Source organism: Symphodus melops (assembly GCF_947650265.1).
Source record: "Symphodus melops genome assembly, chromosome: 14".
Classification (NCBI taxonomy): Eukaryota; Metazoa; Chordata; class Actinopteri; order Labriformes; family Labridae; genus Symphodus; species Symphodus melops.
Window position 1 is genome coordinate 4,225,466 of NC_136704.1, and position 17,416 is coordinate 4,242,881.

General features: G+C 43.9%; 1 protein-coding gene across 2 annotated transcripts in view; it reads right to left on the bottom strand.

Annotated features, from left to right (window-relative positions):
- Window positions 1-17,416, bottom strand: part of mpp7a (MAGUK p55 scaffold protein 7a) — a 144,591-nt gene that overhangs the window by 36,261 nt on the left and 90,914 nt on the right. For both annotated transcript variants that reach the window (XM_079360677.1, XM_079360676.1), the window contains exons 7-11: window positions 11,353-11,434; window positions 10,720-10,805; window positions 9,289-9,363; window positions 7,065-7,261; window positions 6,422-6,483 (exon numbers count right to left, since the gene is read on the bottom strand). In XM_079360677.1, coding sequence (XP_079216803.1) covers window positions 6,422-6,483; window positions 7,065-7,261; window positions 9,289-9,363; window positions 10,720-10,805; window positions 11,353-11,434 — 502 coding nt within the window. The remainder of the gene's footprint in view (window positions 1-6,421; window positions 6,484-7,064; window positions 7,262-9,288; window positions 9,364-10,719; window positions 10,806-11,352; window positions 11,435-17,416) is intronic.

Genomic DNA, 17,416 nt, shown 5'->3' on the forward strand with positions numbered 1-17,416 from the left:
TTCAGCCTCCTACACTAGCACTCTAAGTCGAATGCGACACCATGAGATAAGGCTGCAGGATGCAAGTTGAAAGGGCATGGCCGAACTGAGAATACTTGAAAAGTGGAAGCAAACCATTACCAATTCCTTTTTTCTGAGTGTGAATTTCTCCCCCTGCCCTTAGGACACTTTTTCAGAGAACTGACGAGAACCCAAAGTTAGATCTGCTGAGAGAACATGTGGAAGGCCTGGACTGCAGAGATGGTGGCAGCCAAGCCTATCATTAGCTAAGCGCAGGCAGTCATCGCCATTCAGTCATGAAGTCTACCACCAGTCAACCAAACCAGCCTGGCTGGATGCTTCATGGCCAATTAACCCCTTACAGTATGGAGGGACACACGCTTAAGGGTATATCACGTCGCCCACATACCAAAGACGCACCATGGACCATGACGGAAGGGGGGGTCTTGAGGGAGGTGTTGTATTAAATCAAAAGATGGATGGTGAAATTAAAGACATTATCACATATTTTATGTCCTGACTCATTCAAAATGGAAGCTTAATGATGTGAATTTTGTCAACAACAGAAAGGAGGAAGCCAACTCCATAGTAAACATGGACGGGACTCCAGGGCTACTTTCACTGTGTTCTTACTGAAGGTGAGGCCATAGTAGGATGTCGACTGCTGATATGATAAATCTCTAATGAATAGAGGACGGAAATGCCTTGCTCACTGTCTCCTAGTTTATAAGAAAAAAGTCTGGTATGCAAAACCATCTTATTCCCGTCAGATAAAGAAGCGATCACAGCACCAAAGGCTGTTTCAGTTTCTGCTCCAACATTTTTTATCCTTATCTTAATGTTGACCAAGAGCAGGAAAAGGAAAACAAACTAAATCAGTCACCTCACAAGATACCAAGTATTTGTAAAATACTACTAATATTCTGTCACTGAATATTTGGATGTGAAAAAGTGTCTGAATTTATCCTGTTAAAGTCTTTGGATAGTCTTTTAAAAGTCCTCCAGTGTACAGTAGACAATGAGTCAAACCACTTGAAGTTAAATATATTTTTGTAGATATTTATCTTTGGGCTGTACTTGGCTTCAGAGCTGGACGGATTAAATCTGGCACGACAAACTATTTAGAACAGTGTCGGTTCTGCACAGCTGCAGGAGACAAATTGTTCAGCTATCTTGTCCATGCAAGGAAGGATGACCCGTCGTCAGCACCCTGTTAGTGTCCATGAGTTATGGGCTGATGTCACGCTCACAGCGAGCCAGCTTACAGATGGCCTTCTCCTTGAACTAAGTGGACTCTGTCATTTCCTCATCCTCTCGATATATCTCTTTATATTTCTTTGAAACAACCAACATGAGACCGGTGAAATTTTCCGGTGAAAAGATGACACAGAATGGGATTTTTTTTCATGCATCTTTTAGCCTTCAAATGTAGAGATGATTATTCAAGGACGACCAAAAGAAGGACAGGGCAGAACTGGATGGAAATAAGATTTGACTGTGTATATCAGAAAAGGTTATAAAACCTTCAACTTGGGATAAAAACAATACAACGAGAAGATTCTCCCCCAACTTACTTTGAGGACTAAAACTGAACTTTTTTCATTTACCAATTGCGCTTCGAGATCTTCTCCTACGTCTGCAAGCATTTAAGTTGAAAAACGAAATGGACCATAAATTGAACATCAGGGCCAGGTTCAGGGACACTTAAGACTGATCTTGGGCTCCAATTCAAAATGCTAACTCAAGTGAAAGGAAGCAAGAGTTAGAGGGATAGTGCTGTAATGTATGAAGAGAGACTAAGAAAGACCCCAAGGTGAGTGATAAGTGTGTCCACGTGTTTGGCAGGCTGCAAACCAAACCAAACAATCAGACAGTGGAGAGGTTTGCATGTCAGCCAGGAGAAGAGATTCGTTGTATGAAAGCTGGGAGTGCTGTTAGTTCATCAGAACAGATGGGAAGCTTGGAGGAACGCCAGATGTAGATGACAGTAGGCAGGTAAGGCCAGTTTGTCAACTACACATGTGAAATGGTTGATGTAGCCCCTACTCCAGATTAATAATTGGCTGAGAGAGGGCAAATGATGGCACTTTAAACATCAATTTCATAACCGAGGAATGCATTCATGAGAGCAACAGTGAGGAGAGGCATTATTTATATCTTGCAAATGTGAGGTGTAAATGGACACGGTTAAGCAATGCTCGCCGCAGCCCCTCGCCAACACCAATATTGTTCCAGCCGACGGAGCTCCCGGGCTGGAAAGCAAGACAGAGAGCGAGAGCAAGACCCCCTCCTCAATCACCACCATCGTCCTCCGCTTGGTAACAGTGGGGTCTCCACAGTATCCTTCAATTATGTTGTAGTTTATGGCCCCTGGGGCGCAGCGAGGGCCGCCGTGTACAGGGCCGGGATCCAAGCTTTGTCTCCCTCCATCTCTCTTGACCCAGCCATCACCACTCCACAGGGCCACATCTGCTACTGAACATGACCCATTGACTTTCGATTCTCTTTTCATTCCATCCATAACCTTCTTTTTTCTTCTCTGTATCCCATTGATTCTGTTTCTTTAAGACCTTTCACTTTCATCCACTGAACCCCGTGTTCTCCAACTGGTTCCAGCCATTTCTCTAACACGGTTTTTGTGCCACCAGTCAGAGAGTGAACTGTGATCATTCCCCAGTTATCCATCTAATCCTGACGGGGTTCATGTCAAGGGACTTCCTACTGCTGCTGCTGCACACACAACTAATCCTTACAGTATGTATGACATTAGGAAGAAAGTATTGCTTTAGTCAAAGGGAGACTTATGTTTCTTCGGTAGGGGCTGCTGCAAACTCTGCTACATTTTGCACCTGCCCTCTGTGCATAGAGAGAGGGGGGAGTTTACAAATCCCATAACTCAAAGGAGGAACTGGGCCATTAAAATGAAATAGTATGGGAACAGTACAGCACTGTCTCTCTTTTACTTTTCAGCAGGCTATTTTTGGCCATCCTGCACCATGTTTGCCAATATGCGGTTGAACATAACCAGGAAATGACAACATCCATAATTCACCCAGAGCTTGAATCTGAAGCAAATGAGCCTAACGCTAAGTTTAGCAGGGGTGGTCAGGGTAGCTGTATTTGGGTATTTCAGAGCCTTGTATTGAAAGAGTCACGTTACATTAAGGGCTCACCGCCATGTCGAGTGAAACAAGAAGGCAAACTGACATATCTGTCTCAAAGCAATAATCTACAGTAAAAAAAACAAAAAAAACAGGGGAGAAAAAGAACCAGCCTTTGGTTCAATGGGGTCATTGTGGGAGCACGACAGGCCTCGTACAAGTGCAGTGTATTTTTCTGAGGTTTTATAGGTTCGGGAAATCAAAACGAGAAGACGGAGGCAAGCTGTTTATTTAAGTGTAGAACCCACTGAGTGTGCTCTCATTAGGCGGGGAAACATGGTTATGGTTTTATAGAAATAGGCAAACATATGAGAAGGAAGCATGCAAGGCGGGACGACAGTAACATGTGAATGGAGCAGCCTATGAGGTTTTAAAATCAAATACGCTCTCACGGCTTATGGAGAGAACAGTGAGGTCATGTTAAAGTAACACTTACACTGTCTATATAAGGACTGCACAATAACCACCCAATCATTACCTGTCATAATCACTTCTCAAAAGTCCGAATTTATCACAATTTTTACAGAACAAATGGGATGAGGGAAGAAGCAATGCTTTCTAACATTTTACCTGGTTGATGGGGGGCTGGTTATAAAAACCTTTCTTAATGTGCACATCAGTTTGATTCAGTCAGACGAGACTCTGTAGCTTTTAGACTCCAGCAAAAAAAAAGAAAAAGGCACCAATTATTATTATTTTATTTTGGATGAGATTTTGGATTTTGGATTTAGGACAGACTTGTTGAAATCGTTTAAAAAAACAAAAAAAATTAGCAAAAAGACGTTGAACCTTCAAGTCACAGATTATATGTAGTCTTTGATATTTATTTATTCATAACTCTTTATATCATTATTTCACTGTTGAAAAAACTGTTTTCTCATATCGTGCCGACCTCACTCCAAAACATTGAGCCGATGCACACCTGCCTGGTATGGAATCGATCGTACTCCATTTGATTGTTGAAAGAAGTCGCCGCATTGGGACGCAGGACGGACAGAAAACTCTCTCTGTATTTATTTTTGATCAGTGAGAAGGTAGAACAGTTTAGATCAGGTGCCGCCGGTTCAAATTTGTTCTGTAGATGTGTTTGAAGTCAGATTAGCATGTTTTTATACTGTATATCACTGATGCAGTGAATTACAGTCCAAATATGTTTTTTATTATTTTTTTTATTATAAATTACTAGTTTAAATTCTTCTTCATTAAAGTTAAACAGTTTAGAAGCAGGCAATGTTTAAGAGTGCTGCATGTTGAAACATATATGATCTTTGGTTATATTAGATGTTGAAGCTCCTCTAATTAAATTCAGCAGCCCTAATTTGCCTGAACCATATGAATATTAGAATAGGCCAACATGCAAACATTATGTGCACACAGTCAGCTCACTGCAGACGCAGTCTGTGTAGGGGAAGCGGGCCTGCAAATCCTGAGAGACCCACAGCAGATATTGGCAGCATGTCTTCCTCCTCCATGGCTACAGGCAAGCACACAGTCATATTGTAATGTGCAGTCACAATGCCAGCTGGACAGCCTTCCATTCATGCACTGTAGCTAAAACCATTTACAAAATCACATTACAATTTGGAAACTGTTTGTAAATCATCGCTAATGTCTTTGTTGTTTTAAGTCTGCATGTCAGGGAATGTCTTGTAGGGCTTGATAGTCAGGTGCGGGTGAAAAGCCCTGCAGTGGGCCAAAGCAGCCGTGGAATAAACAGCAGCAGCATGTGGAGACTGTGCAGACGTCTGCCGCACAAGCCTCAAGCCGACGTTTCTTTGTGGAGGCTGGTAGGATTGGTGATTGGCGAAAGAAATTCAAACATTGTTGTGAAGTCAAAATATTTGTTGATGATGCTGCAGCTGGCTTCTTTTTTGCATTCTGCGCCATAAATACTGAAAATATTTTCCACTGATGAAACGCCAGAAGCGAGTCCTTGATCCCGAGACAATGACAGCATTTTTATTCACAACTATGAGGAATGTTTGGATTTTTTTTTAAAACTTCAATCTACAATTGGCCCTTTAAATCTCACAACAGTTACCTCAAAATAAAGACTTCAGCGCTCCTATACTTTCTACTGCGGAGATTATTCTCTGAGTTTTATTTTTAGTTCCAGTGCAGACATGAACTTGTTTCCCAATCATCACCCTCGAGTCACAGTCTGCAGGCCATACGTTATCGTGTCTGCTGCCGTCCTGCACTTCTGCAACATAATTTATGTCCCCTGTCCTCATTACGGAGCAATTAACCTTTTTTTGATTTATAAGGGTCATTTAGCTATAATCCCTCCATTTCCTGATCTCCTACATTCAGGCTTGTTGTAACAAAGTTCCTCTAAGTCCTCCCTCTGATGTGTTGGACTTTTTCTGCTCAGGCCCTGGTTTGGGTTACTGTAAGGCTTGGCATCATAAGTACAGTAAGAACCATTGAAATGAAAGTTTTCCCCACATTTGATGTTTTCCATATTTTTTCTTTTAACAGTGTTTTGATTCAAGCACGTTATATCATCAGTGTTTCATCATGTGGGGGATTTATGAAGATCTACAGAGTTTAAATTTCATAAGAATATTCAAAACTAAATGTACTATTCATAAATATTTTTTAAATGGGACTAATTTCTTTTAATCAAAGGCGGTACTTGAATCGTTAAAACACAAGACATCACATCTGCTTTTTCTCATGACTAATTGAAGTGTTTGGATATTTCTTTGTTCTTCATTCTGCAGCAGGTAAGAAACACATTTGTTATTAACATTTTTGTTTTGTCAAATTCCGAGTGCGTCCAAGTTTTGTGCACCACGTAAATCACAGGGGTCGACTTCAGGAACATTCATGTGTTCAAAATTCAAACTTTTGTCTGCAACATGTCTGCAGTTCTCGTATCAGACCGTGAAGCTCGTGACTCTCAGAGATGAGGAGAGGGGAGCTGGAAGGTGTAAAGGCAAAAAAGGTTTTCTCACAAGTAAAAACATTGAAGCGTCTTCTGCTCGACTTAGAAGACGTCAACACATCGAGAGGCAGAGGGGGGAGAGAGACGAGACGAGACACCGAGAGAATAAAACATGGAGCAGACAGGAAAACAAGGAGGAAGTTCAATCCAGACACAACACTTCTTCTGATGACAGGCACTCCGAATCAACATCCCTAACTTCTCAGTTATTCCTTGCATTACCTCTTCTCCATAATAGCCCACCCACTTACTAACAATGTCATGTTCTGGTTGGTTAGAACTTGTATCACAAAAGTTAATTTATGCTTACATGATCGTCGAGAGATCTTCTGTGACGGCAGGGCGGCAACGGGTCGCGGCACAGCAAACCTCCTGCAAGACATGAGAGAGAAAAGGAACAATAAAACCATCACTTTTCATGACCGCACGGGGAATAATAAACGCTCCCTGCTACACTAGAGAGAACCCACTCGCCAATATTCACCAGTTTCCTTCTGTCAGTGGAGACTGGTGAAAGAAAAAAGGCAGACTGAGTGAGGCTGTGAAGGACAGACACTTGCTGTTGACGACACTGCAAACTTAAAAGTGAACTTCTTGTAAAACGCTCCTTTTTCTTTTCTCCCTGATTCTTTTTTTATTTTGGGTGCTTGTGCACGGTGCCAAGAAGCTGCCCCGGCCTCTTGAGCTCTGTGTTGCACATCAAGCGCGGCCATCGGAGTGCACACTGATGTTCGATTTTCCATCCACTTGCCTTCCAAAGTGGATCGGTACCAGCACTATCATTTTCTGTCATTACTCATTTCGGGCCAGACATTGTGCGGAAATCCAGACTATTTTGGCAGTGTGAGGGAAGGAAAGAAATGAGGAAAGGGGGAGAGACAGAGAGTGAAACTTGTGCGACTGTGTCAGTGAAGACAGTTTTGTTAAAAGGAAAAGGCCGCGTTGCTGCTTACCTCTCCTGGAACTGTTTGGACGGGATTAGGCCGGCACGCGGGTTGGTGTCCCCCTCCTGCTTGGCCTGCCACCAGGTCGCATCATCCTGGCTCATGATCTGAAGGATGGAGCCCTTCTTGAAGGCAAGTCCAGCCTCTTTACATGGGATGGCATTATCCTCCTTAGGGTCGTAGTCAAAGAGTGCTTTCACAAACACCTGGACACACAGCAGAGGTGAAGGGGGGGGGGCTAAGAGCTGGATTGGCAACAGGAAAAGCTGCAATTCACTGTAAAGTACCAAAACGCCAAAGGAAATCCATCATGGCACGCTCTGGGTGATTATTTCATAAAGGTCAATGCAATCAGAAGTTGAGACCTGCAACTGCAGAACAAGGTAATCTCTCTCTCCGTGTTATTCCATCAACACTTAAGACACACTTAACCTTGTGGCCCAACAGTCCAAATCTCCCGAGCCAGAGACTCCAGTTGGAAACGCTCTGTTCCACAAACCAAGCACAGCAAAATCAGGAATCTTTCCATTTTAACTCTCTAAAAAGAGTCCACCTTGTTTGCATAATCCTTTTTTTTTAAATCTCGAGAATAAACACCAAAAGTAGCTGAAGAATTTCGTTATGTTTTTGTGAAAAGCGGAGATTCATTTTGTTGCGGTCATGTGATCTTCTTTCACCGCAGGATGTGCTGTAAAACACCGGGTTACAATTTCAGAAGGCCATGAACTTTACATTTTTAAAAAGCCTCAGTTTTTCTCCTCTGACATTGTATATTTACAACCTCAATGCTGGATTTAACGCACAGTGTTTAGTGACATCACAACAAGAAGAGCAACAGGACAGAAATGCGTTAAACATATTTGCACTCTAAGAAACGACGTCACGATAAACATCAGCACCAGTTAAGACTCTTGCAGAGGATTTCTCGAGCAGAGTTTTAGGGGGTTAAGGAGCAGAGGACGCATGAACTCAAGTTGTTTTCTTTCTTTAACTAGGTGCTCTCATGTCATTTGGCAGAGGTTGATAGGACTACTCATCAACACATACAAGTCTGAACCTTATAGTGGAAAAATCTCCGACATCCTTTCCCATCGTGGGCGGCGAAGAGCCTTACTGCATCTTCTGTCTAAACTGAGACTTGTCAGGATGAGTTATCGCTCCAAACGCACCTTAGTGCATGTGGAGAGAGCTGAGAGAGGTAAAGAAATGATGTGTTTAAGAAAGAAAAAAAAAAAAACAGCTTGATTCACTTTTTTGATATCCAATTGATTTAGAGAGTGCTTCGTGCCATGTAGTAAAATTATGTTTCAGACAGAGATGTTTTGTTTGGGTCATAACAGCAGCTTTGGCTGCTAAACCCTCCAGCAGATTACACTCATACATCCACACTCTGAAATCTCCAGCTTTCCTTTTCCTGGCTCGCTGATTTTGGCCTGTGCATGTTTAGCCACTTAGCTGCCCTTTGATGCATATACAGTACCTGATGTAAGCGTCACCAAGACGAGGCTGAGTGTTTGGCACTGCAGCTCCACTTTTCAGCTGGTTTCCTTTAAAGGCCAGGCAATTTAACCATTACATGATGACAAAGGATGTCAGTGACCCACCTTGTCCTGTACACCTCTGTCACACATGCAGGGTGGGCTGTGTCCTGAATAGTGATAAACTGCCTTCGACCCTGGAGCTTAAAACAGCTGAGCGTAACCAGCCTCTGTCTGCTCCTGATGGATGAGTGCGTGAGAAATGATGCATCATCACCACAGTGGGTGAGAACGATGTGAAAGCATCTTCAAAATGGATTTGTCTACTGGTGCAGTCTGCATGAATAGATCACATCTTGTCTTACAAATGGCTGTGGACCAAACCTCATTACTTTTGGTTTTCAGTTGAAAATAGAAAATTAAGACACAATGTGTGAGTGTACGTCTGAATAAAGACTCTGTTTGATTTGTGTTTAAATGTTGTTGCATGAAAAGATGCCATCCAACAAAAAGGAAGTGGCTTCTAATCAAGACATGGGGGGGCTGCACAATGAGGGCCAGAAATGTTCAAAAGGGCCTGAAGCTGAAGCCGATTCTAAAATGACCTGGCACTTACAGATACACGCTCTGATACTGGGCCGGAGCGCTCATCTGTCCTTACATTCATTTCTCACTGAAGCTCATAAAGCATTGTTCTGCATCGAAGGGAGTCCTGAGTGGAATCCAAACAACAATCCAGCTGGGACAACGTTTACCTTTGGTTCTTTGGACGGCTCCTCATCCTTGACCCCTGGGACGACTTTAAATGTAATGGCTCCTTGTGATTGGGCCTGCAGATTGGAAAAGACATCACAGTTACAATATTGAAGACACAAATGGAGGGCGGAAACCGTCCATCACTCATGTGTCCGGCAAACATTTCAAAAAGCTTCTAATCCAATGAAAATCCCATAATGAAACCACTGTTTGATTTTTTAACAATGGAGGGTTATAAGGATTGGATGACTGCTTGGCAGGGACAGAGTATGTGTGGGGGTAAAAGGAGAAGTGTTGAGAGCGATCATCTGCTGCGAAGGCCTTTGTGTCAGGCTTTGAGAGACTCCCTCCTTCCTCTCCAGTCGTCCCTCCTGGCAGAGTTCAGACGCATGATTGAGCTTATTTGAAGACTGCTTGGAGGAACTACTGAGCATCAATCACATCCTCTCAGCATGTGGTCAAAATACCAGGAAAGACTCCTGGAGAAAAGCCAGTGTTTGGTTTTCAGCACATCTATGGGAGCCACAAGATCGTGGATGAGTTTGTTGTTTGGCCAACTCGAACAATATCATTTCTGCCAAAGGAGTGAAGCTCAAAACCCTGAAGCAGTGATCTGAACAAAAGCGACTCTTCATTAATGTTCACTGTATGAGTTTGGCTGCAGGAGGATATTTGTATTCATTTGCACTAAAGGTGAATATTCTGGAAAAACCAAAACGCTGTGGTGTTTGTGTTCAGTACATTGTGATGATTTATTTCACGTATTTGTTAAAGAACGCTGTCATGAATAATAAAATTCAGCTTGCAGCTACTTGATGTTGACCACTGCTCACTTTCATTTACTAAATTAGGTTTAGCATTGCGCAAGGACAAAAACAGCCAACTTTGCGTAAAAGCTGAATTTGTTTTCTGTGATCGGCAGTTTTTGAATAAAAAGCAAGTCTGTTTGCACAAAGGGGCGAAAGGGATGCCAAAACTACTCCACCATGAACTGCAGGTTTATAGAAAGTAAACACGCATGCTTTGAGGTTAGCTCTACTAAAAGAAAAGACTAGCAGAATAATATTTTTAGTTTTTTTTTATAGAGTTTTGACCATTTACAAAAAAAAATCAGCACACCAGATGGATCATGAAGTGTTGAATAGTAAGCTCCTTCCTCCTGGTGAAAAAAAACATGTTTGTGTCTCAAGCAGCGCCTCTGAATATAGTTTTAAGAAGATATCAGCGATACATGGGAGTCTACTCTTTTTCCCTCTCCAGTACTGCCACCGAACATCCCACATCGGTCGGGCCCTGGTTTGTTGTCTTTGCATTGGTTTTGTGTGTCGTTGCAGAGTGTGAAGTTTCCTTTTGCTTTTGGTCTGAACACACTTGACAGAATATACACACAGGGCGCAAAGCAGTGACAAACACAGGCAGATGGGTCTCACCAGAATACGAATGATTTCCTCTGGTTTCTTGTCTTCCACGGGGATTCCATTGACTTCCTTTAGCTCATCGCCCACATGAATTAGACCTACAACACAAACACAACATTTGCATATCTATAATCACACTCACATTTCATCATTCAGCGTCCTAATATAAGTTAGCTCCTGTGTAAAAGTCAAGCGCTCACACAGCCCGGGGATGTGTACAGCACAGCAGATTAATGTTTATCGTCACGGTGGCATTGGGGATTGGAAAAGCATCAAAACGTTATTATGGACACATGTGGAAATCTGCCTTTGGCTTCTATGTGGAGAAGCTGAAAAACAGGCTGGGCAAAATGAATACAAAGTCAAACAGAAAACATGTGGACAACAACCAGAGCTTCTCAGTAAACTTGTCATTCATGATCACATTTACAAAGTGGGAGAGAACAACATATGGAATAGAACTTGTGGGTTAAGGAGGAAAGGGCAAAAAAAAGTCCCGTCCTTGTTGCACTCCAAATGTGTTGTAATGCGATTCACTCTTCACTCTTGACCCGACGCTGCACACTCACAAACATGCAGCATGTTATTTTGAGGACAACAACTCGCACAAACAGGACTGAAACCATAAAACGAGATGGAACTGACCACTTCTGTCGGCCGCTCCTCCTCTCATGATCCGAGCCACAATTATGGCTCCCGTGTGTTCATCACGTCTTATTGTTGCTCCCTACAAAACAATCACAGAGAACACAGCAAAATAAGGCAATCAGCATAATAAGGCAATGTGTTACCATAAGGCGTTAAAGGAAAAATACACTTCTCCATGTTTTTCAAACACTAGTATGTGTCCCCAGTTTATCTATGAACACACAAATAAAGAAATAAAGTCCATCTTCTCCGTCTTCTGCCTGCTCCACTTTTTAGAAAATGTGTGCTCAAACAGACAGCTTGCAGATTGTCCCTTCATGACATCACAAAGGGCAGTAGCCCCTCCCCCAGGTGTGAGACACTTCCACAGCTAGCTGAGTCTGCCTTCTCTTGGTAAACAAAGCCTGTATTATTGTGTGGTTTCTCAAAAATGATTTTTGGCACAACTGACTCTAAAGACAGGCCCAGTTTCAGCCAGGTGTTCAGGGGGAAGACGGCGGCCCATCACAGCTGCTCCCAACCGGTTGGAGGAATCTCTGAGAGAAGAACCGCAAGCTTATTCCCTGCCTTCAGGGATTTTTTTTTCCTGATTGCACCTGCACAAAATGCACTCAGCATCTGTGACCAGGCAGCAGGCATGCCTGTTTGATGCGTCTTCCCCTCTCTCATGAACAGTTAGCTTGTGTTTGTTGGTGGTGGCGAGCGTGTGTGTGAGAAAGATCAGACTCCAGCCTTATTAACCCAACAATTAGTTCTTACAGTATGAGCACATAACTCAAGACTTCAACCATTAAAAAAAGCACATTTGCAATTTATAAAATAAAAAATGTTGATCTTTAGCAGCCCTGAATTGATATAATATATTGTTGAAAAAAAAAGGTACAAACATGGAGCCTTCCTGCTCAGGCTTGTTGTGCTTTATTTCTGCTGGGTATAATCCATTGCTGCCCCGGTCGGCCACCGGAGTACAACAACAGCTCGCCGTGTGTTCCAACTCTTCAGTTTGTCATTTTTTTGTTTGCCTTCCCCTGATGTGCTTAAAAAAAATTCTCGCAATTTCCTTCAACGGGAAAGGTAAGCAGGAGAGACCCTCATTTTCTCAAAGACCAAAGGAATCTCTGCTTTGTGCCACTTTGCAGACACCATTAGCATGTCATCTTTGTTGTTTTCATGACCAGTTCACACCTAATGGTTTTCCTCCTAGATAATGGCTTCCTCAAGGCCTTCAAGGTATGGAGAAGAAAACGTTAGATGACATGAAGATAAGACAGTGGTCGGGCCTACAGAGAGCTGTGCACCTAATAGAATAATTGGCCTTATTAAAGAAACCTGAGAGGCTGCAGTAGGCGAGAACTCAGTGGAGCAGGTCAGCAAGAGGGGAAGGCACTGTCAGACCCCCGTGTCAAGGTCATGTATAACGTCTTGGTGTGACTTAAAGCAGCTGGCTGTGATGCAATAGCCTCCAGACAGTGGAGGGGGCCATTTGTGCGTCTGAAAGAATAGAGCGCTGCAGCGGAAGAGACGGGCTGTGACAACGGGTTGAGATTGGGAGTCTGCAGGAAAGCTCACAGGAGTATTCAGACATGTGGTGATTAACTTTCTCCCTGTTCTTTTTCTTTCGGAACTGGATGATGGCCAAGTGGCCTGATGGATGTTTTAAGTGTGTCCCCTGTGGCCGCTGGTGGCTGGTGGCAGTCTAAAGGCTAACTAACAGTAGAGAGGCAGCCTTGGACTCAATAGGCCGTCTGCACAAACTCCAAAGACGCCCTGCACCGCACGTCTACAACTATCTATGGAATCTGCTCACATATGGCGTGTAGATGGTGTTGTGTTTGACACATGGCTCTGATCACATAGTGGCATTCGGAAACACTACTTTTACCACTTTTATTGCAAGTGGAAATAGTGATTATAGACCAGCACATTTAGCATGTAAATACAAAAGCCCAAAGTTGTGAACCCAAGCAGACATTTTATCACCATTCAAACCACTACATTTTATGTGTTTTTACACCAGTAGAGAAACAATCTTGGGTATGTGTTTACACATTTTACTTTGTTCATTTTCCTTTCACACTTTACCCACTCACTATCAGAGTAACGTTGGAGTAATTTTGATGCCTTCATCATTTGTGGTGATGCTCATTTTAACCTACTGCCCTCAAACTGGCTGGGCCTACGTAAGCCAGCCAAGACAGCAGCATAGGAGTTTATGGGAGTGAGGGGAGCCTCACCGTTTTAGCCAGCCCTAATATGAACTCAGCCCTGCCACAGTAGCCAAATGAGCTCTGTCTGATAAGAAACGCGAAGAGAGGCCAAAATGCTGCAGTGGGAGAGCGAGCGAGCCAGACAGGAGGGAAGACCAGAGGAGAGTAAGGAGGGAGGTGGACAATGGGTAAATACAGTTTGGGTTAAAAACAGAGCGACTTTAAAAGAAAAGCAGAAATATCAAGGTGTCAATTGGACAGTTATGTGACTGCTATATGCTATGATGGAAGGATATTCATGTTTTTTTGTTGTTGTTTCTATTTTCAAGTTCTCGTAGCTAGTAGCCCCCCACCTCATTATATTCTTCCTCTGTTCTTTTTCATCTTTCTGGGGTGTATCGGGCTCTCCTGGAGACCTGATGAATGCCTTGGAGAGAACTGAAGTTTGCTGGAACAAGCCAGAAACATCCAGCCTCCTGAACTTAGCACCACCTCCCCCCTGTGACTTGATACCCTATGGGTGCTGTCGTCAGTATCCAGCCAAGCTTTGCTGCTAATGAGGAGCCTTTGCTCTGTTACACAAATACATAAACAGTCAGGCAATAAGCTAAATACGCTACATGATGTGTGTGTGGGGGTGTAAGTCAGAAAGGAAGAACCACGGTAGGTAAAGACCCTCCAGCACCAGGATGGGCTTCCTGTTGTAGCAGCTATAGGCATTAGCAGGAAGTGATGGCTGGGTTTACGCCGAGCAGTCAACACATACCGGCACATGGAAGCCATTTCAGACTGTTCCTCTTGCATGGAAACAGTGCAGGAAGTCAGAAGGGGAATGTCAGCGTCTATCAAAGCACACACACACGCATGAGTGACAGCATGTGTAGGTGTGTTTTTATTATGCATGCAAGCTTGTCTATGTGTGTATTTTTACGAGTGCAGCCTTGGGGCTTCTACCTGAAGCCAAGCCAGAGACATCTCAAAAGCAGCATGATTGATGCACGACAGTCAATAAGCCTGAATAATGGGCGACATTGTGTTAGTAATTATAGAAAGGGCGCCACTTAACAGTCATGTGATTAAACTGCACTTTTTGCATGATGGTAGAAACTGGGTTTCAGGAACTGATTCTCTTTTTCTTCTCTCCACTAATGCAGCACTTGGCCCTTAAATACATCTGTGAATATAAAGTCAAACAAGCAGAATGGTTCACTAATGTACTGTAATGCACAGACGCAGAGATCAGAGAGGTCCACCTTTGACTGGGGAGGAACTTTCTAGCTGTGGTCAATTACTTGTCAGGAAGGCGATGTGAAGTCTCCTAACTGATCAGCTCCATATGCAGCTGCCGCTCCCATATTTATTCCAACATATTCTTCCATTTCTAACACATAAATGCCTCTGATTGTTATTGTTGGGTCAGCCAAAAAAGCAACGGCTTAGTCTCTACGGTACGGTGAGGAGAACTGGAGCGACGCTGGTCCATATCAAGGCCGTCGACCCTTCACAGCGCATGCAGCGGAGCAGGCACGCCGACATGGCAGCCACATTAAGTACGTGATGACAAATGGCTCACACCTCATACAGTGCAGGAAAAAAAGAGAGAAGAGGGACTTAAATTTGGATCCCGTAACGTATGAGAGTGTGTTTATTAGAGGGAATGGAATGAAGGAAAGACTGTCCAGGGAACTGTCAGCGCACAGTAGTGCAATGAAACCTAAGCAGATAAGGGGAGCAAGACAAGCTGAATGTTGGATGCCTCGTCACGTTTGCTTGCCTGGGATTGGCTGCAACGCGATTCTGGCAAGGTCGGTCTTTATGGGGCAATTGCAGTGCCCTCTGGGTGATGGAGTGTATGGATGACATGATGGAAGCTGGCTGACTTGTACGCTAGTCGTATGGATGACGAGAAGGCTGGCGAGCTACGTTGGCGCGGCTCATCGTGCGTCTCGGGGTCTGCGGCGGGCTTCGTGTGGCCTGTCTGGTGAGCCTCACATTGGGAAAGAATAGATCCTATGATCTCTTTACCTTCACTATGACCACGAGTTAAAGCCACTCGGCGAGCCCAAACCCGCCAGGGAAAACAAGCACGGCGCTCCATTTCAAACACGCGGCCTCTCGGCCCGTAACGACCACTCAAAACATCGCCCCATGAACCGAACCGAACACTGTGGCATTTGACAAACATTATTTCTCCCCCCAAATTGAGAGCGACAAGGGAAAACAAACACGAGTGGCTCGGGCGGAGAGGCCGACGTGTTTTGACATGATGTCACTTAACAGCAAAAGTGTAACAACGACAATAAACTCCTGCCGACTGCTGTGTTGACTGCTGTGTTTAGAGGTATAAATACAAGTGTAGTGGAAACACATGCCGGCAGTCTTCACACCAGATGTCGACCGTGGAAAAACCAAAATACAAAGTGGGAATGGGCCTCCTGGACATTAAAATACAATTACCTCCAATCATATCTGGTGTTGGAGTGTGTCATTTCATCTTACCTCAGCGAGATGGCACCGAGCCCCCCACACATGACCGTTCCACACACTGAGTCCAACATATTTACGAGTTCTTACATAGTTCCCTCGAACACCGTGGGCCCTGGTGCTGCTCAGAAACAGTCACATCGTGGAATATAAAGCCATGTTATGAAAATCCATTTAGTGTTACAGTCCACTATTAAGATTAATACAGCGCTGTAAAGAATTAGCACGAGTCCAGATGAAAATGTACATTATCGTAAAAGAGCGAAGGTACTCGAGGCTTTTATGTCAAAAGATTTTTCTCGTTGGTGCAACTGAGCTGCTGCTGCGAGTCGGTCCCCTCTGGGTGACCTGTTTCCTGCTTTTCCACCTGTTTTATTAAATCATTTGTGATTTAAACTAATAAAAGCCGCTCCCCTCCCCTCCGCCTCATTCTCCCCTTTTTCCCTTCATTCTTCTATTTTGCACTAAACCAGGCTCCGGTTTCCCTTTTTTATTTCCTTAACCCTGATCTTGACCCACCAGCCGTAATTAACAAGTACACTGAGAAAAAGGAAAATTGCGGGTCATTATTATGATAATTACGGTGTGCAGGAGTGATTCCAGGAGAAACGGCCAGGTAATGCAAACGGGCCTTTTGACGGAACGGCTTACCTTCATTTGTCTTCCTCTGCTCCCTCTTTCCTTTTCCTTCTCTGCCTCTTTAAACCTTAATGTTAGAGCAAGTCATTACCCAGTTGCTATGAAAACACACTTAGTGGCCCACCTCAGTACTTCAGGCAGGTGCTGGTGATTTCGGGTGTGTAAATCTGTGAGGCTATCTCACCTAATGTGTGTATTTGTTTCCATAATGTCTGAGTGTAATATCGTCTTTTTGCTGGGTAGACAGTGCCAGATATTAAGTCATGACGTTCTGTATGTTCGTCTGAGAGCATGCGTGAGCTGTATTCGAGCGTACAAAGAGACAGTTGTGTTACAGGGAGAGGTCTATCACTGCTCTGGGATTGTTTAGTGTTTCCCAGTCGTTATCCCGCTTAAAGAAAACAGCACTTTCACATGTCACTTCTGGTTTCCAAAGTTGTGCTGGGAATCAGAGCCACTGAGGAGCAACCCCGGCTCCGACGACCAACAATGCCCGCATTCAGCCCTCAGAGTTGTTGGCTGTCGGAACGCCGAGCGGAAAAGAGCAGGACTGAGGGGATGTGTGTCCATGCTCATGATTACACATGATGGGAGGAAGACGTTTTATTTAAGAGGGCTGTGAGATTAGGATCTGGGAATGCCTCAGATGTGGCTTTGGAGGCCGTGTGTGTTTTCACATTCACAACTCAACAGGTTGTGAGCATGGTGTAAGAGCGGCTGGACTGAGGATT